Source organism: Monopterus albus, unplaced genomic scaffold (assembly GCF_001952655.1).
Source record: "Monopterus albus unplaced genomic scaffold, M_albus_1.0 scaffold6.1, whole genome shotgun sequence".
NCBI lineage: Eukaryota > Metazoa > Chordata > Actinopteri > Synbranchiformes > Synbranchidae > Monopterus > Monopterus albus.
In genome coordinates this window covers 1039455-1066599 of record NW_018127886.1, presented here as the reverse complement: position 1 = coordinate 1066599, position 27145 = coordinate 1039455, and the positions used below count along the sequence as shown (strand labels likewise).

Here is a 27145-nt window from a genome sequence, read left to right as displayed (position 1 = left end):
CACCAAAGTGCCACCCCCCCCCCCAGTCACAATTGGACCCTCTGCATCTCTCTCACACAACCAAACACGCGCGGCCTTCAGTCTTATCGTCCAGAGACAGGTTTTATTCTCCTTTTTCTTTCTGCGGTAAACACTCATTGTCTCTCACGTCCATTCATAAAGTTCAATAAGAAGAACTCTTGACCACTGCACTGTATTGCCACCCCCTCCCTTGCCCCTTTCTCCTTCCTCAAAGTGAACACTCACTCATTCTCTTCACAGCGAACTTCTAGGCAAACGAGAAAAAGGAAGAGAGGGAGAAGGAGAGGGAAGAGTTTAAGAATTGTGGGCCCCTCCCACTTTTCGGAGATGCTCCAACCCATCCCTAAATTATGGGCCAATGAGGGTGTCTCATTCACAACTCATGCAGTCCTTCTACAATAGGTAAAGAGAGAGAGACACAGAGAGCAAGAGATATATACAAGGAGAAAGAGAGACAGGGAGAAAGAGTGACTGTGTTTGGAGGAGAAAGACAGGAGTGGGCAGAGTGAGAGGGAAGACAGGAACGAGGGAGAGAAGTTAAAATAAAGGTTAACCCTGGAGAATGAAGTGGTGACCAAGAGACAGGCAGACAGTGAAGAGAGATGACAAGATAGTGTGACGGGGACAGATTCACAGTGTGGAAAACCTGAACAGGAGAAAAGGACAGTTAAGGGCTTTTGAAGACAGACAGGAGACAGAAGGGGAGTATCTGGAACCTTTTCATTTATCACAGCTTCCTCTTAAGACATCAGAGAGGGTGAAAGACAGGAAACCCTACAGGTGTAGATGCAGACAGGTGGACAGTTAGACATGCTGTCTATGCTTCTGCTTCTCTGCGTGGCTAGAGGAGTATGGGGGTCCACCCCTGAAGCGTGGGGGTACGGACAGGGGCCGGCAGCACCAGTCTGCCCGTCTCCATGCCAGTGTGAAGAAGATGGGATCTTCATGATGGTGGACTGCTCAGAACTGGGACTATCGTCTGTGCCAGCCAACCTCAGCCCTCTCACCACATACCTGTGAGTACCACATGTTACTGTAATAATAGCTAGGGACTTCCTGGGTGTGTTATCTTATCCCATTAGACTTAACCTCTCCACCTACGGGCCTCTGACTCTGTCCTGTTTCTTTTACCCCAATCTTCATTTTTTTTTTCCTGATTTCACTTTTTATCTCATCCTGAATTCTTCCCCTTGATCCCCAAACCTCATCTCTTCTCATCTTGGTCATCATGTTTGAGCGCCAATCTGTTTCATATGAAAAATGAAAGCACATCTGCAAATTAAACCAAACTGTTAGTCTTGACCATTCATTTGCCAATGAAAAAAAGATGGCCAAAATCGATGAAAATCCTTAATTCGTGCTACTGAAGTGTAGCTGAGATTTGATCTTCTTTTAAAAATAGAGCAGCAGGCATCAGTCAGTCGCATGAGAGTCCAGAAAACAGCAGCAGAACACACGTGTAGATAAAAACAGACAAGGCCATGTGGGAACATGTGTCTATGTGTTGATCACTGTAGCAAAATTACTGGACCACTTCTTACAGTGTCAGGTTTCCGAGCGCCAACTGGAGAGCCAGCATGAGAGTGCTGTGTTTGCTCATGTGTATGCCTTTGTGCACAGTGTGTTTGTGTATACAGTATATGTGTAAGCTGCAAGCACATGACATAAGTAGGGATTTGTGGGGTTGTTCCTCTATAAAATTAATAATAATAAAGTGTCCTGAGATGACTTTTGTTGAGATTGGGCACTATACAAATAAAACTGAATTGAATTGAATAAGTATGTATCTGAATGTGTGAATGCAGAAGTGTTTGAACAAAGCTGTTTAAATGTGTTTGAGTGAGACGTTCAACAACCAGTTTTATACTACATATGTATGTGTCGCTGTATAATAATATCAAAACTCAGCAGTTACAAAGATAAGAATTGTTGGCTAATGGCATTCTTAAATGTGATTAGTGTGTGGTGTTTGAAAGGTCGGCTAGAGTGTAACACACTGATAAATATACTGTAAAATCCATTAAAAAACACGATTATTTACATTATTCATCAACATTTTTATTATAATGAGTTGCAGGAATTAAAACCACTTTATCACCAGGAATTTTTAGGGGCAATAAGAAACGCTTTGTGCTTATACTATATAAAAGCCTGATTATCTGAGCAGCTGCTGTGTCTTCCAGCCAGGTCTTCTAAACTGCTTCACTGTGTAAACCTCTGAGGACAGATTAGAGACACTTTGTGATAAGTGATATTGAAATGATTGAAGTCAATTCCAGGAAACAGGGTATGATAGAGCAGTTGATCACTAGGGGCTCCACAAGTATTACAGGAGTGGAGGGACAGAATTTAGAGGAAGCGATGAAAGATCAGATCAGATCAGACAAAGTTAGACTTAAATTATAACTTTACGTGGAAGTCCACAATGGCCAGATTTCACTGTGACCATTTGCAAGTTAAAACACTTCCAGATTTATAGTGGTGAAATATGGTCTGTAAGTCCATCCAGGAGTCACTCTACCTATGAGAACAGGTAGCTGAATCTGAGGGGGAGAGTGTTGAGCTGCTCTGTCCTCTCAAACAAAAACAGTGATGACTTGAGACCCTTCTATGGAAATCTACACAGTTTTTAAATGGTCCAGTATAATCGTATACAAACACATACATCCTTGCACTTATCATTTGCAGGATTGTACATAAACTCACATTCATTTTCAGGAGACTTACCCTAACCTTAGCCAGAACCGCTACTTGCCTAATGTTAACCCTTTCCCTAACATTCAACATATTCAATGAATTAGTCATGGGGCCCAGCCTCTGGTCGCCACAAGTGACTTCTGGTCCCCATAAAGCAGTGTGGTCCCAGTGTTCCGTCCCCACAAACAAAGACACACACACAGATATACGCACAGACACACATTACTCCCTGCAATCACAGCAGTAATTGTTCATTTCCCTTAGTTACCTAATGGTGGAACTGGACTAATTAATGGGTTTGAGGACTGATTTAAAATAAGATAAATGAACTCAGCAACCAATTGCACACACACACAGTTTTATACATTACTGCAGAGGAGAGAAGAAGGGAAAATGAGACAGCAGGAGGGATTCCGCAATAGTTTAAGATACCATGCACAAGAGTCACAGATTTCTGTTTTGCCTCTGTGATAAAACTCATCTAACACAAACAAAACAATCTCCCCTCCCTAACCCTGCCCACATGGATAAACACACATAATTCATAACCCAGCACAGCAAGCTACAGTTTCTCATTTCATCCTGGAGTATGAAAGGTTACAACAGCGGAGAGCTGGTCCAATCCCCACCAGGATCTGTCAAACCGTCCAAAGTGCCCTACTGTGCTGTGGAAGCTGGATTAGCATCTCAGCACATGCTGTAGAATGCTGAGGTCACAGGGATTTGCTTGGGAACAGTCCACATTACAAACCACATCCACACAATGCTGTGAAAGTATATGACATCATTCACCCATGTCATCTGAGAGCTCTTCAAAGTGAGTGCAACTGTACAGTACATGCTGCAGCTACCTAGAGGACAATCCAGGCAGTGCACGATTCACTTTCTTTTCTAGTGCTTCATTTCACACTTGGATGGCTCCACTCCATATAGGTTGAAGCATAATTCAATCATAATCAGCAAACACTTTTGCAACATCACATTTAGGCAAATGCAGGTTGAGTCTGCAAAGGAATTTAACAAATCAGAGGCAAAGACGCTCCGAGCAACTAGAAGCAGAGTGAGTAGAGATTTATGACAGTAAGCGTTTCCGTGGGCAACACATAAAATGAACTGTCATGTGAGATGTTTTGAAAGACCTTCTCTTTGATATCAGATTGAAAACTGTGCCCAAGGGTGTGGGTCACATGTATGTCCATGTGTGTTAATGGGAGTTAAGTTTGAGAACACTGTGCGCTAGGGATGGGCAGTGATTTTTGAATATTTGAATAGTCATTAAATAAACAAAAACCAAATATTTCATATGACAATGGTTTTGTCTTTAAAAGAAAAAGCCACTACTTTCCCTTGCTTTTATGGCACCTGGAAATAATGTGATAACCAGGTCAGTATATCATTTTACTACAGTGCCAAATCAAACAGTAGAAACATGCAAAGACTACATCCATCAAAAAGTTCTGTGTGGAACCTCTTCAAGAAAATAAACAAAACTGAAGTGCAGTGCAAACTCTGTGACGCTGAGTTAGCATATCATTAATTCACACTGAAGGTTACATTATGCTTGTTTACTGTAGCTCAGTTATTGATGCTAAGGGTTCGGCAGCGCTGTAGAGTTAGTACAAATTGAGTCTAGGACTGATTGAGAAATTTTGACACAAGGTTTTCTACCAAGTTCAGGGGAAACAAGGAAAATGAAAGGAGAGAAAATTAAGAACAAGAGTAAAAGACCAACAAAAAAAAGGTAAGGATTAGAAATCGGTGACATCGAAATGTATGATAGAAGATTTTGAAGAGGTAGTTTAGATTAGGCAAGCAACCACACACACACACACACTGTATATAAACATGCAGGAGACAACATCCTGCCTCTCTGTGGTGACCATGGCTGTAACAATTGTGTGTGTGTCATTTAGCCATTAAGCTGATGGAACGATTCCTATCACGAGCGACCGAGGGTCACACTGTAAACATCATGTCTGAGAGAGAAAGCGACCAAACTAAAGAGAGGGTTTAAATGACAGAGGGGGAGGAGGGTATGATGGAAAAGGGTGAACAAAAATAAGAACATTTCAGAGAAAAGAGAACTGTGTGTGTGTGTGTGTGTGTGTGTGTGTACTGTCAGCAGAGGGTCCTCTATACAGCAGCTATCAGCTCCCAGATCAGTGTCCTGGCTCCAGACATCTATAAGTAGGCCCCCCACCTCAGCTGCACTCCCCTTCCTCATTCTATCTATCCTTCCTCCCCACCCATTCTCCTTTCTTCACCTGTTTCCTCTGTCCTCCTCCTTTTATAGCAAGAATCCACACATTAAATGTTTGAAAATGTGCTTGTGTGTGTGTCTTCAGAGCAGGTGTTGAAGTGTAAATCACTGATATGCAATGTGCCTCTTAAAAAATCTAAATAGGTGCACATAGCTATAGGCATTCAAATGAAAAAAGTAAAGGGTGTGCTCCCAAGCCAAATGGTGTAAATATTTTCAAGGTGCGTATGTGTATGTGTGTGTGTGTGTGTGTGTTTGTGTAGTTGGGGGAGGAGGTGTGTTGGCTACAAGCCAACTAGGTGTCGGCCATGATCAGAGTCGGGGAAGTGAGTTACACACCTCTGTATACAGAGGAAGAAAGCAGTGACATATGCCATGAGAGTTCATCTGTTTTGCCAAAAAAAGCTGAATAAAGACACATTTTTCTTTTCTCCATCCCTTCTTTCATTCTGCCTGTCCTTCATTCACTCCTTTGTTTCTTCCTTCCTTCCCAGTGTTTGCCTCAAAGTGTCAATTTCTCAGCTCTCTCTCCTACAATCCCTGGAGGTCCCGCAGTGAACAACAGCAAAAAAAAAAAAGCCACTTCCGTCTGCTACAAAAGTGATATTTATGCCAGAAGGGTGTTGGAGAGAAGGGATTGGCAGTTAGCGTTGGAGAGTGCAGTGGTTTGTGGTTTCCTGAGAGCAACCTGGGAGGCTTTTAAATGTCGCTCAGGGACAGACGGCAGGTAGGTAGGTAGAGGACCACAATGGAAACAATGACCATTCCCTCAGGAGGGGCAGGCAGAGAAGACACAGAGGCCATAGTGTGCTCTACTGCTCCATATCCTGCCCTTTAGAAAAATGTAGAAAGCAATCACGACACAAGATCTTGAGGGGAACTAGGGTGGAGGAGGTGGAGATCTGTGAAATAAATTGGATTGTGTGTTTGGAGTGTATATGCACATGAGCCTCCATGTCACAAACCTACCATATGTGCACTAACCACCATAGCGTTTGGTATGTGCTATATTCAGACCCATGCCCACTGACATGACATATGTTAATCTGTATATTTCATGTGATAGCAGCATGACGCAAGTACAGTATGACAAGGGGGCTAGGAATGTGCTCCCTGTAATGAGTGGTTGAGGGGTGAAGGGCTGCTTCAGACTGAAAGGATTCTGTACAGCCCAGATTCCTTTGCAGCCCTTTTCCAACCCTGGGAATCCATGAGAATGTTTGTGAGTATGTGTGTGCATGAATCTGTATGAGTGCGCTAGCGCTCTCTTTTCCACTACAGAGAAGGCATTGTCCTGTCCGGGGCCAGGGTGCGACAAATATCCCTAACTGTCCAAGTATGAGTGTATGCGTGTGTAGATCTATACACAGGTGCATCCATGACTAATGGAAAATGTCTGTTAGATCAGGATATGCTTATGGCCAGATAACACATACAGTACATGACACTAATTGTTTTTTGTTTCTATTGATTTTTACCAGAAAAATGCCACATTTTTTGCCATTTATTCTAAATTTGGAATTTTAATTTGTCTCAACAAATCCAAAAGTTCAGTTTTATGGCGCAAAAAGACCGTTTGTCGTAGTTCTTTGTAAGCTCCCACAAAATCTTAGAAGAGCCAAATTAGTGCATTTTTAAAACATCTTTTTACAACCCACTTGTTTTCCTTGGCATTTTCTTAACTTTAAATGAGATGCTGATTAGCCACTGAGTTCCCTTTGTACCACAACATGGGTCTGTCTGTTTCAGTCTGCCTATCTGTGTGATCGCTGGCCAGGTCTGCATTGCTCATGTAGGGTTAGTACGTGATGACTAGTAAGAGCTAATGATACTTAATCTTACTATAGTTGTGAGGACACTCACTGACATGATGCATTCTCTAGCCCTTTATCCTAACCCTTAATTATAATAACTAAATACCTAACCTTAAACCCTAACCTACCTATAAGACACTTGTGGATACAATACACACCAGGAAAAATGTTGTACATATTGATGAATGTGGACCTACCCATGTTTGCATACTCACACACACATGCATATACTGACTTAATGATGGTTAATGTCCTATGCGCCCTATACAACATCAGTGTATCCCACAAAGCAGTGCTAATACAGCAAAGCTAGCAGGGATTAGGTCAGGAGAATGGACCACTGGAAGTTAACTAAAGGAAACAAAGAAGCAATCAAAGACACACACACAGCATAGAAACAGGCATGTAACTGCACAGGAATGTCCAGAAAGTGGAAGATGGGATGTAAAAAACAGAGGACAAAGAGATGACTGAAGAGGATGATAAAATCTTTTTTTCATGACTCTTAATTTTGGAGGGTTAGATTGACTGATCTGAATTAGGAAACAGCAGTCCAGTCACTCTGATGGCATAAAGAAGTATAGTATTACTTCATGATATGACCGGACATCACAGGTGTATTTTCCGTCTTCTGTAAAGGAACATTTGTAGGGAATTCTGCCACGGCAGAGCCTCTGCAACTGCAGTCAGACTTACATCTCTATTATATGTCTGAAAAAGAACGGAAGAGGAAATCTGGACCTTTTGCATGCATGGCAAGTGGCCAAAGCAGCAGACACATGTCATCACTAGTATAAAATGGGTAAGATTTTATAAAGTAACGATCTAAATTCGGTTCTATATGTTATATATGGGTACTATTAAATACATATGGAGCAGATACACTAATTGTAGATTTGTGAGTGCAGCAATAAAGTTATAGTGAGCCAGGAATAGGTCTTCAAACTAGAGACAGTGTCCTCCTATTTCTGCCATTCAACCAAATGAAGTCATAATAGAGCTTGACACTAATATTCATTGGGTTTCATTTACTGTTCATTTACTGCTGAGAAACTGCCTCAATTCAGTGTGCAAGAAAAACATTTTTGCAAGGGATTCCTTTTCAGGATGTGTGGAAAATGGTGAAATTCGGAACCCTCTTCCACGGATCAATGGCATGTTCATCCTGTGCTCATGAGATATTTCCTTTATGTAGCATAAACTGTTGGCTTTGATTCTGAAAGAACCCGAAATGCTCTCTGGCACCTGTCATGTAACAAAGGTATATGGAAGCAGACAAAATATACATGTCAAAACAACCGATTAGTGGACTATGGGCAGGGTTATGAATGCCTTTCTTCCTTCCCAAGCGATGTCTTACCCACAACAGCTGCCTGTCAGTTCTGTCCACATGTTGGAGTCAGTGGTATGTTGTGTAGCGCTGACTGTTCCAAGACTTCCTGTTCCTTATTGAAGTGCTTGACCTTTCACCCCCCTCCTGTCTGTCTCATGACAGGGTGTGTGTGTCTGAGGACAAGGAGCGACACTGAGTGTGTACATGCACGTGTTTATGTGTGTGGTGTACCAGGGTATGAATAAGTCCCAGAGGGCATGAATATGTTTCCCATGACATGGGCTCAGACTAAACAGCCGCTCTCTCCTCCCAGACATCTGCCTGTCATTCTCTGCTAAACCGCAGCGAGCAGAAAAGAGCACAAAAACATGGGAACACAAAAACTCAGACGCATCTCCCTTTTCTGTCTCGTTATCTCGTCTTTTCTCTTTCTCCCTCCCTCTCTGTTTCTCTGCTCTTTTGTAGCCAAGTCCTCTCCGTGGCCCTCCTTGTCCAGGTGAAAGACTTCTCCTCACTCTTTGTGCCCCATGAATGAGAGAAAGAGAGAATAAGAGAGGGAAAGATAAAGAGAGAGTGCCTTTGGACACAAAGGGCAATGTACCCCTCCCAGGAAGTCTGGGAGAGAGAGGGAGAAAAAAACACATCTTTAGAGGAAGGAGGAGGGGAGGACAGCATTGTACCCTCCTTCCTGACTCTTTGTGTGTGTGTGTGCATGTCTGTGTGTGTGCAAGCTCATGTGTGACTGCGAGCGAAACTGAATGCCAAAGCAGTCAGTCTATTCAGACAGAAAAAAAGCAAACACACTTAGACCTCACCCTCACTCACAAAACACACACAAACACACACACTCACACAACCATTTAGGCCCCCTTAAAGGCGGCGCCCGAACATTGACTACCAGTTGCATTGTGTTGCATAAAAGATCCTCTTTCATCGTGGCCTTAACTGTTTCAAAGAACTAAGCGGAGAGGATCAGACTAGCTGAATCCTACCAAAGCCATTACTGTCATAGTTACTGTAAAAGACTGCCAAGGTGTGTCTCAAGAACTGCTAATGGAGAACTCATGCCCTCTGGGTAAAGCTCTGGTTGTTGATTTCCACTAAAGATCTATTACTCTAATGTTCCTCACAGATAAGCTGCCTTCAAAGACATAGAGCTTACCGCTATTATTAGCTGTTTGTTTGGTAAGAGTCTCCACCTGAGCAAGAGAGAATGGGATTGACAGGGATGCAAGAAGAAAGAGAGAAAAAGAGTAAAGGAGGAAGTGAGAAGGAAGACCCCAGGCTATGGCTCCTGTGAAGGGATCTTGTGTGTAAGAGAGAATGAGTTATGAAAAATATTCTTCTCAGGGGTAATAAAACATTATCTTCATTAAATATTGCACATTGTATGAACGCTTGTCCTGGTTAGGTTGATTGTGATTCATTTATTTATTGAACTTACAAATGTGTGCCATCTTGTGTAAAACTGTCACTGAACATTGTTGGTAGCTGCTGAAATTTAAAACATGTATTTTAACATAACCAGCCAGTTGTGTGAAGTTTGGCTCAGTTCAATTTCTACATTTGAAAAGTTATAACTCTTTAAACTGAGAAACATATTGTATATTCATGTTGTGTTAATGAACAAAATAGTAGATTCCATAACTTTATTGAAGAACTGTCTTTAAGAACTGTCACTGGGGTAAAAGTCCCCGGAGTGCATGGTGATGTGTATTTCCACAGCAGGGAAGTCCAGGGAAGATTAAACAAACTAGCCCAAAGCACAATGGATCGAAGTGGGGTTGTAAGAATGTCACATGTTAAATGCTTACTATGGTTAGCACATACCACTGATGGAGGACAGACTGCAGGCAAAGCTGACACTATGGTTAGCACATACCACTGATATAGGACAGACTGTAGGCAAAGCTGAAGTTAGCACTTTTTGCAAGTTTATGCTTGTTTAACTGGTGTTTTTAACTCGCCAAGGTTTTATTACACATACAGTAACGAGCATAGGGACTGTTAACTCTGAGGTCTCTTCGTGTCGGCCTACTGATAAAATGCTCCTTACAAGCTGGAGAACCCAAGAAACTCAGAGTTGCATCACTGCATCCAAATCATTCTTCACATTGGCACATTGGCATATGTGAGTGAAATTCATGTACCGTACAACCCTGTAATTTGACCAGCCAGCAATGTTCAGTAGAATTTCCCCACCCTTAGTTCCTGGACCTTCAGAAAGTACTATTTCCTGACTAGGTACTTCTTTTGGGGGGTGAATTATGCTGTGGAACTAAATTTAGATCCTGGATCCTCTGGTGGAAACACAGGTAGAGGAACTACATTCAAAATAAGGTTCCTGCTCTCTGGAGAAAGTTCCTCTGGTGGAAACAGGCCTGAAGAGACAACCACTCACTCTCACATTTACACTTATGGGTAGTACAAAATCAGCATTTAACCTAACCTGCATGTTTTTGGACTGTGGGAGGAAGGTGGAGTACCAGGAAAAAACCCATGCAGGCATAAACGAGAACATGCAAACTCTGCACAGAAAGACCCCGGTCAGCCACAAAGTTCAGAGCCAGAACCTTCCTGCTGTGAGGGGACAGTGCTAACCACTGCATCACCATCATGTGTCACCCAAATTTGATTTTTCCTTTGAGATAATGAAATTCTCCAAAGTGAAATGTATTAAGTCATCTCTCCTCAGCTTGCTCCTGCTTTGTCTGCATAAAACAGCACTGATGCTAGAAACAGACACATCTGTCCCAGAGTGAGGGCATATTCACTCACCAGGGTGGTCCGTCATCTGCCCTAGAAAAGCCACCAAGACTATGAAGCGTGTACGAGTGCCCGTGGTTGTATGTGGGTACTTCCATGAACCTACTGTAAACAGGGGTGTTTTTCATATGATGTGGCCAGTTGCTTTGCTTTGCTAAATCACCAGCTCTTGTCAGAAATGCTTTCAGTTTGAAATTAGCTACAATGGAGCTAGGGGCACATTCACAACCACACACGCTGCCTATGATCACAGAGGTGATAATATACTTCAGTAGTTCCGTTTATGGGTGAAGAGGAAATATGATAAATGACATTGTAACTACTGAACTGTGTCACTTCATGCTCCACTTGAAAATTGAAACAGCAACCGGGAGAGACAGAGCGAGTGTGAGCAATAGAGTGACACAGGAGAGGAAGAGAAAGGGCCAAGGCTGATGAATGGAAATGCACCTCTCCTTCTTCATGCTTCCGTTCCCCCCTTAAGATGAGCTCGTTGTCATGGTTACTCTATCAATCACAGCATAAAGCAGTCAAAAACCACTGCTTCACTTTTCTTCTTATGCCAAACCTTCCTTTCTTACACTCTGATGCACATAAATGTGAACACACTTTGCAGAGGAAAGACTAAACGATCTATCAAAGCACATTGTGTATCTGCAAATCACAAAACAATGGAGGGAAATGAAAAATGTCCATTTCTTTTTCTCTACTCCAATTGCTGCAATACTAGCCTTACACACACTACTGAGCTTAAACACACAATATTGCATGCATGCACATGAAAATCTAATTCTTCGCCTGGGAAAAGAAAAGAGATCACTAGGGGCTTTGCCAGTCATTCTGCAGATTCAAAGCAAAAGGGGATAAAAACAAGAGCAAAGAGCCACATTTGAGCTTGTGTTTGTGGAGGGATGAGCATGTCTGCATCGTCTACTCTTATTGCTGCTTGGAAGTCTTTAGTTCCATTCAGCAGCAGATGGAAATCTGAGGGGAGGAAATGGCCTGTGTGCCTCTTTCAGTTTAAAGATGGGTTGTCCTGTGAGAAATATAAGGTTGCTTTCATGAAGCTGTGATTGCCAAGATAGGGCAGGACATTTCCCTACTGAATACGCACAAGAAAACCACATGAACTTCCGTTCTGTCACTCACATACTCACTCACAGACCCAAACAACAAGCAATTTCCTCAGTGTCCATGTATGATGTGGTGAAAGGGCAACCAGGGACTGTACCCACCACATCTGCAGGCCCACTGGAAAACAATAAGGGTGTCAAAATGAGCGTCAGACATCTTACCGCACACACTGCAGCCACCTATAAATGGGGAAAAACACTGCATTGCACACACAGACATGGATACTGACACACATACTTACACTCAGTCTCTCAGTTTCTCTCACACAGCAGGCACACTCAAACATGCACCAGAGATGCCCATAAAATGTGGACACAGAAACCTCAATTCTAATTGTGAAACTCCACATGCCACAGAGCCTGCAAAATCTTTAAGCGCTTGCTTTCTCATTTCTTTTGCGGTGGGTTTATTTGCGTTGAAAATATCTGCACGTCACAGCGCCAGCCGACACAATGCACATGTGGTAGTCATCAATCATAATTATCATGGTTTAAAAAAGCCACAGCTGTTATTTGATTTTAAAAACAAGCCATAGTGCAGCGCCATCCAACGATACGTCAAGTTGTCAGCGGAGGCCTTGGCCTGCACAGCAGAAAAGTCTCTCTTGCTCTCTGGCTTCTCATTGAGCTCGCTGGAGAGCACAGCCGAGCTGAGCTGCATTCAACCTTTCCCCATGACTCATGACTCACCACTGTGTGTCTTTATTTTCAAACATTTTTTCTCTGCATTGCTGCATGTTTATTCTGTCCAAGCAAGGCCGCTGTTATGGACTTCACACAACGTTTGTTTATGGCTTCTTTAATCAGGACCATAATGGAGCGCTGTCTCTATCCGTAGGTGCATCACCAGAAGCCAGGTGATGTGTGTGTCTGTGTGCCTGTTGCTTTAATGATCCTGTTTGAATGTTCATATAAATACTTTCTCAGTCAAATATTAGCAAACAGACAATGAACAGGATAAAGGCACATATGTGTATTGTTCAGGAGGCCTCTTGAGATGACTGTGTGCTTTGTGATATCACCCAGTCTTGGATATATTAATTAGTTTGCTGTTATTGCTTGCTGTGTCATTCCAAAAATAATTTTGTTATCACTTATATTTACCTCTGACTTTAATCAACCATTAGTGCATTACACTTGCTGCGCAGGTTCATTCTCAAATTACTGCCAGGAGCCTGAGCAGATTGTACCAAAAAACACAACACATAATTTACATGACATCACCACAATACATTTGTGGAGAGGGAGACTCACTGACTGTTTCATGATGGCAACAACAGCAACAGGGTTTGGAGTCTTCACAAGGAAGATGTAATAACATATTATTCATTAATTTACCTAAATTTTCTAAATTAATTTACTTAATATTGTTTAAGAAAAATACTGCATTACATGTTTAAAGGAGCTTATGAGGTATGAGATTTTATATTTAGAATTTTCCATATAAAATTTTTTGTTAGTTCAGTCTACTAAGTACTACTAAATTTTACAGAAACAGTGCTGCCATCATTGTGTGTGTTGGCGCCGCAGATAGCTGCCTCGGTTCTGTACCGGAGACAAAGTTCTCGTGTGTGTAACATACTTGGCTAATAAACGTGACTATCGTTAAGCTAAATATTTAATATCAGCAGAAGATATAAATAGGCTATATAATTTTCAGACCTACAAAATTGGATTTTTTTCTAAATATTACCGGCTCCTGAAATATCCAAATTTGTGAATCAGAGTGTTGGTATGCAGCCCATTTTCCAAGATGAATGCAGATCACACCTGCAAATAGGTCCATCCAGCTCCCTATCAGCTTGGCCGACTTGACAAACAAACAGCCAGTGTGTCAAAACTCCCCACTGCTAAGGGCTTCTGAGAGCACAGTTTACACTTGCTAGCCCGGTGGTCTGGCTTTATGAGCAATGGTTAGTGTCATACACACACGCACATACAAGCCCTTGTCTTGAAAACTCATGTTAAGATCCCAAAGGGCTTTGAAAGCAAAGAAGGGGTGATGTAACACCCCCCTGCTTTCATTGTGTTTATCAAAGAGGTGACCTTACATGATTGGAGCTACAAGGTTATATATGTTTTCTATCAGAGGCTTACAATTTGTCCGCATACTATCCTAAGTGTTACCAATGGTTATGTGTGTGTTGAATGTGCGTGTGCATGCGTGCATTTATCCGACCATCCTGCACCTCTCTCTCTTTGACCACAGTGCAGCTGCGTCAACACTCACCCCCAACACACCCTCTCACATCAGTGTGTCAGAAAGCAAGGAAGAAATGGACTGTGTCTATGTTGCAGCTTTGAACAAAGACAGAAGTAGGTAGCATCCAGAGACACCTGGGGGAGAAAAAGAAGAAGGGAGACGGGGAGGGGGAGTGACATAGATATGGAGGGAGACTGAGGGGTCAGATCTGTAAGAAGGTAGAATGAGACATCTGGAAAAGAGAAAAAGTCACTGGGATGAGGAGGAAATTACAGCTGCCCAACAGTGAATCACTGGGGAAAATTCTCTTCTGCATCTCCTTCTCCTCCCTTTCGTCCTCCAACCTCTCTACCTAACCCTCTGACCTCTCTCCGTGCCCAACTCTCACACTTGAAGACTGATCGCCATGTGAAAAATGCATTCTAAACATTTGCAATTTCATGTATCCCGAGTAGCTTCAAAGAACATCAATAAGGTATATGATGACTGACACTTCAATACTGATACACCCTGTTTTCTCTCTCTAGGGATCTGAGTATGAACAACATCAGTGAGATCCAGCCCAGAGCCTTCCACCGGCTGCACCTGTTATCAGAACTGTGAGTACAAAATCATTCAACTCAGATTCAGTGAATAAAGCTCATTCTCTGAGCTGCTGATATGTACAGATCTCACTGATAGGTATTGATGACTCTGGCCTGCTTCTGATCTCTCCTACCACGAAGCTGCCTGTAGCAATACACTAGTACATCCTGGGATGGCTGCAAAAAAGAGAGAAGCAAAGGGAACCTGATATTCACTCAGAGAATATATGCTCCTTAAATTGTTCAGAGAGCAGGTTCTGTATTCAGCCTATAAGCTGCTGCTTTCTTGCCCTCCTTAACTTTATTTCAGCTGGACAGCTCAGCAGGAGCAGCATACACGTAGACACAAGCCCTTGCCAAGACAAACACACACGCTAGGAAAACTTCAGGACAGGATTGTGGAAAATGAAAAGAGCAAATGTTTATATTTTTCTTGTTTATAATAGTGGTTTCAATGATGAATCAATTATCAGTTAATTGCTATTAATAAGTTAATCAATTACAATTAAGCAACAACATAATGAGCAACACTCACCCTGCTCTGAGTATAAATGCATTTTACAGGGGGCAGATTTCTTGGACTAAAAGTTGGTGATTAAGAAAATTGCTTAACATTTGCAGACCTAGCTTATACAATTAATGATGCATATGGTTGTGTATCATTAGAAAAGTTTTGACATAGATGCCAATACACTTAATGTGTTTAGTGCTTACACATGCTTTCTTGGCTGGAAACATTTTCTTTCTCCAAAAAATTCATTTAACAGAATAGGTAATGCGCTGCTAAAGACAGCTGAAAACTAATATAAATATGATTTGAATCTGGGGATACATTCTCAAAATTTGTAAACAAGAGCCAGAATTGAACCTCCAAGTCAAATTTCTTGTATTCTATACTTTTCTATATTCATAAAGCTGATGTAAAAACAAAATTGCAAAACATTTCAAACACATTTTGGACTGACCTGGCTGATATGTGACCTGACCACTCAACAGAATTCAGCGAAGTCTTGGTTTGAGAGTGGCTGTCCACAGATTTGCCCTAAGGGTGTGAATGTGTGTGTGAGTGTGTGGTAATTCATGGCGGCTTATGTGTATATGCCAGCCTTCACCTGATTCTTTTACTTCTAAAGCCTGCAGTGCGTGAGTGCGTTGGGTGTTTGAACAGTCCTCTGTTTTCTTTGCTAATTCTTGCAGCTGGAGCCTGTAAGGCATGAACTAATAATGATGAAAGTAAAAGGTTAGCTGGAAAACCATTCAGTTGACTTTGAGTCACAGTCAAACTGGATCTGAAGAGTAGAATGAGGCAGAACAATGAAGTTGTATGATGACCTTGATGTTTGAGAATTAAAGTCAAGCCTTTAATTTATTGTGGTTTATTGAGCTGCTGATCTGAACTTTGCTGTAAAGGTCAAATATAGCTGTTGGTGTAATATCGGAGCCATACAGTACAGAGTGATGCTGAATACTGATGTCTTGGATGCAGCTCTACCTGCAGACAGTCCTCCTCAGTGCTTTACAGCCCTGCTAATCTTGCCTCCTCTGTATCACTCTCATGTTCTGACATTTTAAGGAGACATTCCATTGCTTTGTACCTCTTCCAAAGAGGATGTTACTTCCCTAAGCCAGTTTTTACAGCCTGCTGACCATTTCTGGAGACATGCTGAGAAGATGATGAAGATTCAAGGAAGGGAAAAACACGTTTCATACATCCACTCCTGTCTAGAAGGTTTAGAAAGATGAAGTTAAAGATCAAGTCATGGTGAACACATTATAATTACAACATCTTATAGTGCTTTGAAAAACAAACTGAGACTCAAAACACAAACATGGTCGGTTTGAGAGCGAGAGCGTTTGATGTGGTTCTACAGCACTTGTTGGTAGTACAGGGGAGAGGCAAGGGCCAGGCATGCTGTGACTGGAAGAGTGATAAACTATTTGATGTTGGGCTCTACCTCCCTGCCTGCCCTTTCTCACTCTATCTCCCTTGTTTTCCAGTTCATTTCTACAGCCTCCCATCTCTAACTACAGGCTACTACAAACTCAAGTGACTGGCTTTGATAATGTTTCTACTTTTTTCCCCTTCTGGCACACTCTGTATTCTTACAAACCCCAACTAATCTGCTTATGGCAAGTAGTCTATCTTTCACCCAAATTTACACAGTGGGGAGTGGAGGGAATAAGATCTTATGAGTCATAACTGTAAATTGTATCATGGTGCCTATTATCTCTTTGTTCACTTCTCACCTCTGTAGTATCAAAGTACATACAGTTAATCCCTTTGAACCTCAAATTAAGTGATTAAATAAATTTACAAAGCAAGTATGGCAAATGGATCTGGGCCAAGCCTCACTTTGATTCATTGTGACATTAATATTGATAATAACATGTAACAGCAATTGCCCCACCCTCCAGCTCTTTCTCTAACCCTAGGTTCTTATTTCTGAATGTTTTTCTTCAGATGGCTTTCATTAAAACTTCATTTAGCGCTTTGATCAGTAAATAGCTTCTTAATTCAAACACACAAACCTGCACGCATCTGACAGACAGCGCATAAGAAGAGATGACTGAGACGCAAACTGCCTGTCTATAGATTAATGAGAGGGCAGCAAAGGTACAGACTCTGAGAGTAGCTACTCATCTACCTGGCATATCAAAGACACCAGCTCTCTTCAAATGTTCTGCTCTGATATCAAAGACATGCTATCTATTACTTATCTAATTGCAACTTGGAACAGGCAGGGGTTGGTTTTAGATAAACCATCCCCTAAACGCATCAGAAGGTGACTGTCCTTTCCACCTATCATCAGTGTCAAAGTCCATGCTGTATACCTCCAGAGATCATATTTCACACTGCTGTTTTCCTTTGACTCCCCTAATAATCAGCTGTTTGGATTGAGTCTCTCATGCTCACCTTATCAAACTTCCTAAATGCAGAGCTGAAATCTGACCAGTCAAAGTGGCCTTATGAGGGTATTTTTTAAAACTCCCTATCAGTGTTAGCCTTGACACACAATGTCTCGACACACAGTATTTTCATCTTAAGTGAATGTTGGTATAATATAGTGCTAGCTTCTGCTATAAGCTCAAGATGGAAATCTGATCTCATCTTTAGCAGTATCCTCCAACCTGAGAACATCCATCCAGTCTGTGTTACTCCAGCTCAGGTGCTCTACAATGCTCACACAAATGAAATTTAAATGTAGAAGAAGAGAGGTGGTGAGTGGAGGCCATTGCTGCCCTGCTTGTTTTCCCCTCAGTGATAAGATTGTTTGCTGATAGGCCAGAAGTGACATAGGTGAGGGTTAAGGGGTTACAATATTGGCTGTTTTCATACTCCAGGTGCACAACACAGCTGGGACCATCTAGGTCAATTAAAACATTTCCTTTTAGTTTTGCCAACATTGGTTTTGTCTTCTTGTCTCTTTCATGTACCCGCATATACACTCCCACACACATTTCTGCAGGTCTGTATTTTACTCCAGTAATTTCAGAGGCTAGCGCCAGATTAAGTGATTGACACCCAGGCTGGAACTCTGAACAGAAAGGGGGCCAGCATTATTTTCTGATGGACCAAGGGTGAAAAAGCTTTTACATGTAGATACAACCACACATGAGCTGCTCTCTCTTTGATAAGAACTGTTTATACTCTTCTTCTTTCATCATTGACTCCTATCAGCCATCCCAGCCCTGCTGCCACTATGAAGCCCTATCACTACTTGCAATAGTTTCCCCAAAATATGATGCTGTCTTTGTTCTCTAGCTCTCTAATCTGTCTTGCTGTTTATTATTTTGTGGCAATAGGACATGGTGACACACAGGCTAAATGGCAGTCGATATGCTTCAGTAAAGCCCCCGCTAATCAGCTCTGACAGCAGGGTGGTCTCACCTTTGTTACCAGTGGCAGCACTATTGTCACAAATGTCTGAACTGCATTTTATCTATGAATCACTTCAATGCAGCTGAATTATGCTGAGGTGGATTTTTATCTATGCAGACCTGGGGCCAAGAAAAATTCTAAAATTCTCCAAATCAAATTAGAAAAAAAAAGACAGTTGGAGCCACAGTTTGACAAGAGCAAGGCACCTTTCATTAGAATGAGATTGATGTGGAACAACTAGGAGGCTAAGTTTGGAACCTTCACATTTACAATCATACACACATGTACACACATAAATACACACACTGATATCATGGAAACAGCTGGTAATTCACAGTGTTCTGCCTACGTTTATCAAGAATGTCTGGACCTTTCTTTCCTTTTCAATCCATCTTCACCTTTGACATAATTATCCATCTGACAAATGAAACTGTCAAAAAAGCATGATTCCACTCTATTGCAGTTTTGGTTCCAGTGGTGCAGCTAAAAGAGAAAGGCTGGGTTGGCAGGAGGATGTGCACATCCCTCAATGGCCTTAACTACAATGTTTGTTTTCTAGATTGCAGTCACTCCTCATAGAAAAGATATTTATTTTTCTTTTGTTCTACCTATATCTTTTTTTCTCTCCAGTGTCTCTAACTCGCCTTTGAACAGGAACCAGAAGACGGCACTTAGAATTAAAAGAAAGTGGCTTAGATCTATTTTACTGGAGTCAGGACCTTGGCAAGGCTTATTGAAATAGTTGCCTCTGGAAAAGCAACTATTGAAACAGTCCCTGGTGACCAGCTTGTGCAATAGTGGAAACTGAAATGGTATTGAAGTAGCAGACCTGTCATCCTCTGAGGAACAACAAACAGGCAGTATAGAGTAGAGGTTTCTTTGTGAGTAAAAATCAGATCTAAGAGCAAATCAAACTTATTTATCTTGAAATAAGAATAAAAGAGCTGCAGTCAATACAGATCCGCTCTGTCATCTGCATCTTTCATCTCTGTGAAATCTATATTGAGGCATCACGTGGTGCAGTCAAAGACCGATTCAACAAGTTTTGACTGTGGTTTGAGAGGCATGACTAAATGGCACCACAATAGCTTGGATAACAATCAGTCCATTTTGTATTTTAGTAGGCATATGTGGGTATGCATCTATGCGTATGTGCTGTGTGTGTGTTTGTGTTGATAAATACAACCTCTAAAAGAGCTCTAAACTGGGCTGAGTGTGAGATTTGGCAGGCTTGGGGGGAGTTGTGTGGTTTGCCACTGCACACTAATAAGTCTGAGACATGTTGACATGAGTATCAGATGTCAGAGGGAGTTTGCTAGGAGCCCTCAGCCATTACCATCTGGATGTGGTGGTTTGGAAAGGCAGACGGCGCTTTCTATCAATATTTCATTATCCTGGAACTGATGGAACAACTCAGCCAGAGGCAGGCTGCTTAGCATAAGATGTCAGGCAAATGTCACCTGTAGAGCAACAGAATGAGAATGAGGATGCCATTGAGTAACTTTTAATTTGTGTATGTGTTTAATAAAACTGGGTGGTCTCTAGCTGTGAGGACTAAATTTGTGTTTAAACTGCGCTTCCAGCTCATGACCTTGAGAGTTACTCTGTTGGACCGAATGTTATTTATTTGGACATCTTATACACACTCACAAATGACCATTAGGTGCTGCATTTGATAAACAAACTGATTGGATTGTTTGTGTGAATGTGTGTGGTTTCTTCTCCTCACTGTCCTCAAGGCCCCTCAGAACAGGCCTAATCTACCTCAAGGACATGGAAAATAGCACACACAGTCACAGTGCACACACATGCGCTCATAGTATACACCTTACTATACACACACATAAATACACTCACATGTGCACAAGCAAATATGCTCTCACACTGCACTTACTGACCCAGTCTCATTCAGTTCAGTCTTTACTCACTCATCAAAGCTCCCAGGATTGGTTAAGGTTTCAGGTTGTGCTTTGGGGCCAACAGCAACTACGCTGAATGGGATAGAATACTGCTATTTGCATACTGCCCTAACAGTAACCCTGAAGCACTGACTGAAGGATGAAGTAATATCAAAGTTCAATCCAAAAACGTAGAATAAAGGAAAAGGCTGAACTTTTCTTATGGAACTTGTAAATGTTTTGTTTATGCACTTATATTTTTCATTTTAATATTTTGTTCTTTCCTTTCTGACCTCCACCTTCCTCTCTAAGGCGCATCTCAGGGAATCAGCTGAGGTATATCTCAGGCCACGTTCTCCAGGGTCTCTACAACCTCAAAGTTCTGTAAGTAACCTCCTCGTCACTCCCATTCTACCTCACTGGTTCAGTCCTCATCTCAGTTGGGCTGTTCCACCCCAGCCTTTCAGAGGGGGGATGTGCTCCCACCTTAAAAAATAAAACACTCAGGCCACGCATCATTAACTGCAGTTAAAGTTTATGGGCTGAGGTAGACCTGCCCCACTTGCATCTCTTTCATTCTCAAACAGGCCCTGTTTTAGTTGCAAGCATACACACACCTACACACTCTCGCAGGTGTAATGCAGGGACCTCCCAGTCACACCACCCACCAAGATTACAGCAAGTGACAAAAAATGCACTTAAAACACCATTCAAAGATGTTCTCCTAACACTCCATTTCTCATAAAGGTGAGTCACAAAAAATGGCAAAGCATGGTGCCCTGTGAGTGCAGCATCTACATGAGCTCTAGCCATATTTCTAAATGGTGCAAGACAAGAATATTAAAAAGAGGTTTTCATGAGCCTTGGCAGCCAACTCAATTCCTTTTGGACCCTGGCTGAGAAAGGTTTGAGAAGCCCTGCCACAGAATACAAACGTACCTAGAGAACTGTGGTTTGTCATTTGAGGGAATCTGGGGGATTACCAGGCACACAAGTTGATCTGTTTTCACCTTGTGGTGTAGAAACTCATCCAGACATGTGAACCGGGCCATGAATCCTGGGTTATTATGTCATCACTGCAGAAGGACATGCATATCCTAAATTCATCCATGTCTGCAAGCATTGATGCTTCACACTATAACACCCAAGCAAGCTTCGAACAGTCTTTCTGACCTCAGAACAGCTCAGCTGTTGGCTTGCTTCCTCAATATATTAGTTAAAGTCAGGCTGTGTCAAACATAAATGAACTGCTCCCCTTGTGTAGGGTAAATGCAAGGTCTCTGAAACAGGAAACGACTCAGAAAGCTGAATTTACAATATCATGGCATCACCATCTCAATGAAAACATTCACCTGATCCTCTCAGACCTGCAATGCACTTATTTTATGCACTAACGAAAACATACTGTATCTTACGCAGAGATTTATTGTGAAGTATTCTACGCTACAAAAGCATGTGTCACAGTGAGGTATGTAAATAAGTAGAAAAATGTGCTCTTTACAGCTCAAGACATCCAGAACACACTGTTGCCAACTTTAAACCATCTTTTACAGTAGAGCTAAAAATGGATATATAATCAAAATGTTAAATGTTTGTCTCATTCATTACGAGACAGGAATCATACTCAAAGGTACAACATGTGTGTAGCATATTAATCTTAATGTAAGCTCATATATTAAACTCAAATTACACTTACAGACTGACCATGAAGCGACAATAAAAGCTTAATGGCCTCGTGCTCATGTAAGATGACTGCTCACCATAAAACTTTAAAGAAAGAAGGAGAGAAAGACAAAGAAAGCAAGGGAGGGAGAGAAAAGATAGAAGGTTATTGTTTGCTCCCCACTTCCTCCTCACTTTTTGCTCCATTATTCAGAGAATGACATCATCAGCCCACCCAAGGAGGTTTTCTTTTTCTTTTCCGCTACTCGTCATTCTCTGCTTCTCTTCAACCTTTCGCTGGCCATTTCCTCCTTGTGTCAGATTTCCCTCACTATGGAATTTTTTTGTTCTGCTTATTTGCCCTTACACATATGCTCTATCACCTATAGACCTCCTACTCGTAAGTGAATAAGCTGTATGTGTCTTTCAGGATGCTACAAAATAACCAACTGGAGAGACTTCCTGATGATGTTCCATGGGACCTACCCAACCTACTGTCCTTGTGAGTCTCCCTCTTACACACACAAACACACACTAATCATACTATGCTGCCTCACCCAGCATGAAATGAAACATCCCCTGGCCACCCACCCACACATCTCATTTCTAACCGCAGTGCAGGTATAGGGTACCACTGGCATATCACTGACCATCCCACAGCATTCAGTGCTGTACTTCCTTACAGTAGGAGTCACAGCCCAACTGTTTGGTGCAGTTCATGGTAGCATCTGGAAGCCATGAGGGAAACAGCAGACACTGCTGGCCTGGGAGAGCATCTCCAATGAGCTGTGAAACAACCCCATTTTCCATCAATTCCCCCACTCTTCCTCCTCTTCTCCTCTCCTCTGTTCTTCTCTCCCACCACCCACACCGCTATCCCCCTGGCTATTGAGAGTGTTTGGTGGCTTAATTGTCTCATCTGTAGGGTCAGCATATCTGTGTATGTGTGTGTGTGTCAGAGGGGCATGCACATGTAACTCCTCTACCACCTACAACGTTTTCCTGTCTGGTATAATGCAGGTCTGCTTTCCCTTAGTACAGTTACCATGCATGCACACACACTCAACCCATCTGCACACACATACTGTGCTTCAGCTCTGTCCTTGTGTGTGTGCGTGTTTATGTATGAATTAACAATTTCATGATGATGCCTTTGTCTTCCGTCTCTGTGTGTGTATATGTGTGTGTACACAAGAGTGTGTGGGTGTGTGTGTGTGGTCTTCACTTAACTTCTTCTGTCTCATCTAATGAAATACACACACGCAGTCTACACACACAGAGCCAGTGTACAGTGACGCACCTTGTCATTACAGTAATGATAAGCCCAGTGGAGAACAATTAAGGCTTTGGAGAGTGAAGCTTGTCGGCGCCTCTCACTGACATTAAACACACCAGGTAAAAAGAAAGAGACAGGGTTTTAAAATGGTATAGAATTATAAAGGAGCCTTTCATCCAAAATAAATCATGACTTAATCTTGGACAGAAATCCTTTTGTCAGCAAAGAACTGAAACTGAGTCAAGAAATTTGTCTCATCATTCGGAACAAGCTCATTACAACACGCAGTGTGAGTACCGCTGTGCAGTACAGTGCCATCATAAGCAGACAGACTATTTTGGGTCCCAGCCCACAGGTTACGCAGCGTAATCATGACTGATGAGTTCCACAAGCCACATTAAACCAACTTAACCCTATTTTTATAGATTTGACTTGATGGCAGTGAAACGTGTTCCTCCAGCATCCCCATCATTTAAAGTTTGGCCATCTGGAGAACTGAACCGGTGGAAGCAGGGCCACAGATCTCCTGCATCATTTCAGAGATCTTTCACTTTGTCGCTATCTCTCTCTCCCATAATCTTATTCAGACTTTGATGTGATGGACAGGAAATAGTTGCTGCTTTATTGGCTTCTGTGGAGCATTCCTGGTTCTGTCTGGACTTTCTACAGACCTGGCAAGTCCACCCAAAGGAGCAATTATTATTTTACCCTGGAGGAAAAACCAGAGAGTTGAAGGGCCTTCCGTAGCTTTCATCCGGCAATTTTGGTCAGGGACAAACGATGTCCACACAGGATGCACAAGAACAATGTTCAGCACTGAAAAAAAGAGTGTGCTCAAGAAATAGATGAGATGAACATTTCTGTTGTGTGTGAACATGTATATGTCCATGTATATCTTTGTGTGCTTTTGTATGAGCATCTGTGAGTGTATATACAGTAGTTGCCTCTCCTGATGGAACATTTCCCTGGGGAGAAAAGCTCTGGAGTTCAGAGTTCAACTTGAGATTTCACTTTGATGATGCTGTTTGTTTGGTTAAGACTCTGAGGGGTGATGTGGCTGAGGAGGAGCTGTAGCAAAAGAATCAAAGAACCTCAGGGGAAGATTGATAAGGGAGGATGTTTGAAAGATGAACACGAGTTAGGAAGTGAGATGCAGAGGGGTTTGCAGTGGCTGGGAATGCATCAACATGGATATAAGAAACAAAAAGTGTGTGAGAGGAGCCAGAGGGAGGAAAAGGAGATTAATGGATGAGTGTGAAGGGCCAAAAAAGAAGACTAGCAGGAGGAAGTGGTCTCAGCTTGTCAACTCTGCCCCGAGGGGATCATTCATCACTATGGATAGTGTGTATGCATGTGTGCAATTATGTGGGATGCGTGTGTGTCATGGTCCACACTCCTGTGGGTTGAGGACACTAAGGGAGAGAAAGGACAAAGACTTGTTAGGGTTTAGTATGGTTGAAAAGATGAAAAGTGCATGTATGACAGTGTGTGTGTGTGTGTGTGTGTGTGTGTGTGTCTGTGTCCAGTGTGAAAAAGACATCAGCTAAAAGGAGTAGTGGCTGAGTTGTGGAAAGGTCAGGCACTGATGGCGACTGCGAGACTCGAATGGAAAGAGTAAACAGGGAGGAACAGCTGAAGATGCATCTTTAACTGTTCCTTTCTCCTTCTGCCTTTCCATTTTTTCCAGACACTGAGGGAAGAGGGCTTTACAAAACATAAATAAAGTGAGGTAGAATAAAACAGGCTTGGCACAATCGTTCCTACTTGTTGGTGTCTACGTTTTTTCATCTTATATTTCATACATGTCTGTGCTAGTTAGACATGGCTTATTTAGCATGGGAATAAATCATAATAGGAGCTTCTAAGAAGTTGCAGCAAAGATGAAAGAAGCAGAATTAAGGATGTGTAATTCTTTTAATAACATACCTGTAAGCCAAAGTGTTTCGATGCCATGACACACAACCACTAATGCATGCAGAAGCATGGTTAGATATGCACATAAGCAAACAAACTGAACTTAGACTTTGCGATTAGCTCACTCAGCTCAGTTTCTCTCACCCTGCAGGCGTCTTGATGCTAACCTGCTGTCTGAGGTTCCAGCTAGGGCCTTTACAGGAGTTCACTCTCTGAGACACCTGTGGTTGGATGACAACTCCCTAACAGAGATCCCGGTGCCAGCCCTGGATTCTCTGCCCTCTCTGCAGGCCATGACATTGGCCCTCAACCAGATCACACACATTCCAGATTATGCATTCACCAACCTCTCCGCCCTTGTTGTACTGTAAGTGACATCTTGATTTGTTTACTCAAAATTCTGGGTTTCTCAGCTTACCAGAGTATTACTTGTTCCACTGACTTAGTACAGACAGGGCTGTGATGATTGCACTGTGGAAACATTTTTGAGAAAATAATTTCTGATTTGTTGAAAAGTTGTGGCCTTTCTCCAGACATCTCCATAACAACCAGATCCAGAGCATGGGCGCAAGATGTTTTGAAGGTTTACACAGTTTGGAGACACTGTGAGTATATCACACACATGCCACATACACATGTCCAAAGACACACTTTCTGGACAGTGGCTGTTAGTAAAAATTTATAAGACACTTTCACAATCTTACACACACTCAAACTGACATGCACATACCCTTAACTGATTTTACTTCATGGGTTCTAATGAGTATGTCCTCTGTTTGCCCAAACACTAAAACAGGCTTTGTTTGAAAAAGTATCAGCAAGTATCAACATTCATTCTGTATGGTAGTGTATACTATAATCACATTGCCTTAGAATAACCCTAAGACATATAAAGAACTCACTGAAATATAACCTCAGAAAGTAAATATAACAAAGAACCATCAAATTACTCACATTATTTGTCTGACTAGCGGTGTTAGTTTGGGCATAAAAGTGTTTGGTGTTACTTGGACCACCTGAAATTATAAATCATATGTACCAAGAGTGCCATATTAAATCATAATGATGAATATCCTGGTAATTTCAGCAGGTGCTTGAACATTTCTCCAAACCACAACCAACAAATGAACGACAGGAATGCGTAGATGAAAAGTTCCTCTTTGTTTACCTTGAACTAACATTAATTGCTAAGCAGCATTGAGGTCAAATATGGCTCAGAATGGCTACAGGAAAGCTGTTAAACGCTGTAGCTTTAATATACTGGATCCTAACCACACACCAACATGGAAAACTGTAGAAAACTGACACAGTCTTATAAAAAAGGTGGAATAAGAAATCAAAAGAAATGGAGACATTGTAATGCTGTCTCCTGCAAAAGTCATGGTGGTCTGATGAAAACAGTTTCTGGCATGCTGCTTAACAATGTGTTGAAGAATAAAAAAATGATGTGTTGCTTTTTATGAGCATGTGTGTGGGCTCACACATGTAAGCTAGTACTTCTGCTTGTGCCCTTCTAAGCCTATGGACAGTTTAACACTGGGCTTAAAAGCCATTATCCATGCTGGGAAATGTGAGGGAACAGGTTGTAAGTCAGGGGAGACATGGCTAAGAGGATGAAGGGAAATGAGAGAATATGAAAAAGAGGAATGGGGCTCTCTGTACCAGAATAGTATGTGTTAACACATTTGGGCCATCAGTGGTGGG

General features: G+C 42.0%; 1 protein-coding gene across 1 annotated transcript in view; it reads left to right on the top strand.

The window, feature by feature from the left end:
- Positions 1-486: 486 nt before the first annotated feature.
- The window catches only part of lgr6 (leucine-rich repeat containing G protein-coupled receptor 6), a 36909-nt gene continuing 10250 nt past the window's right edge, over positions 487-27145 (top strand). The window contains exons 1-6 of the mRNA XM_020616259.1: positions 487-1037; positions 14755-14826; positions 20902-20973; positions 22682-22753; positions 25593-25808; positions 25975-26046. Coding sequence (XP_020471915.1) covers positions 808-1037; positions 14755-14826; positions 20902-20973; positions 22682-22753; positions 25593-25808; positions 25975-26046 — 734 coding nt within the window. The 5' untranslated portion in view covers positions 487-807. The remainder of the gene's footprint in view (positions 1038-14754; positions 14827-20901; positions 20974-22681; positions 22754-25592; positions 25809-25974; positions 26047-27145) is intronic.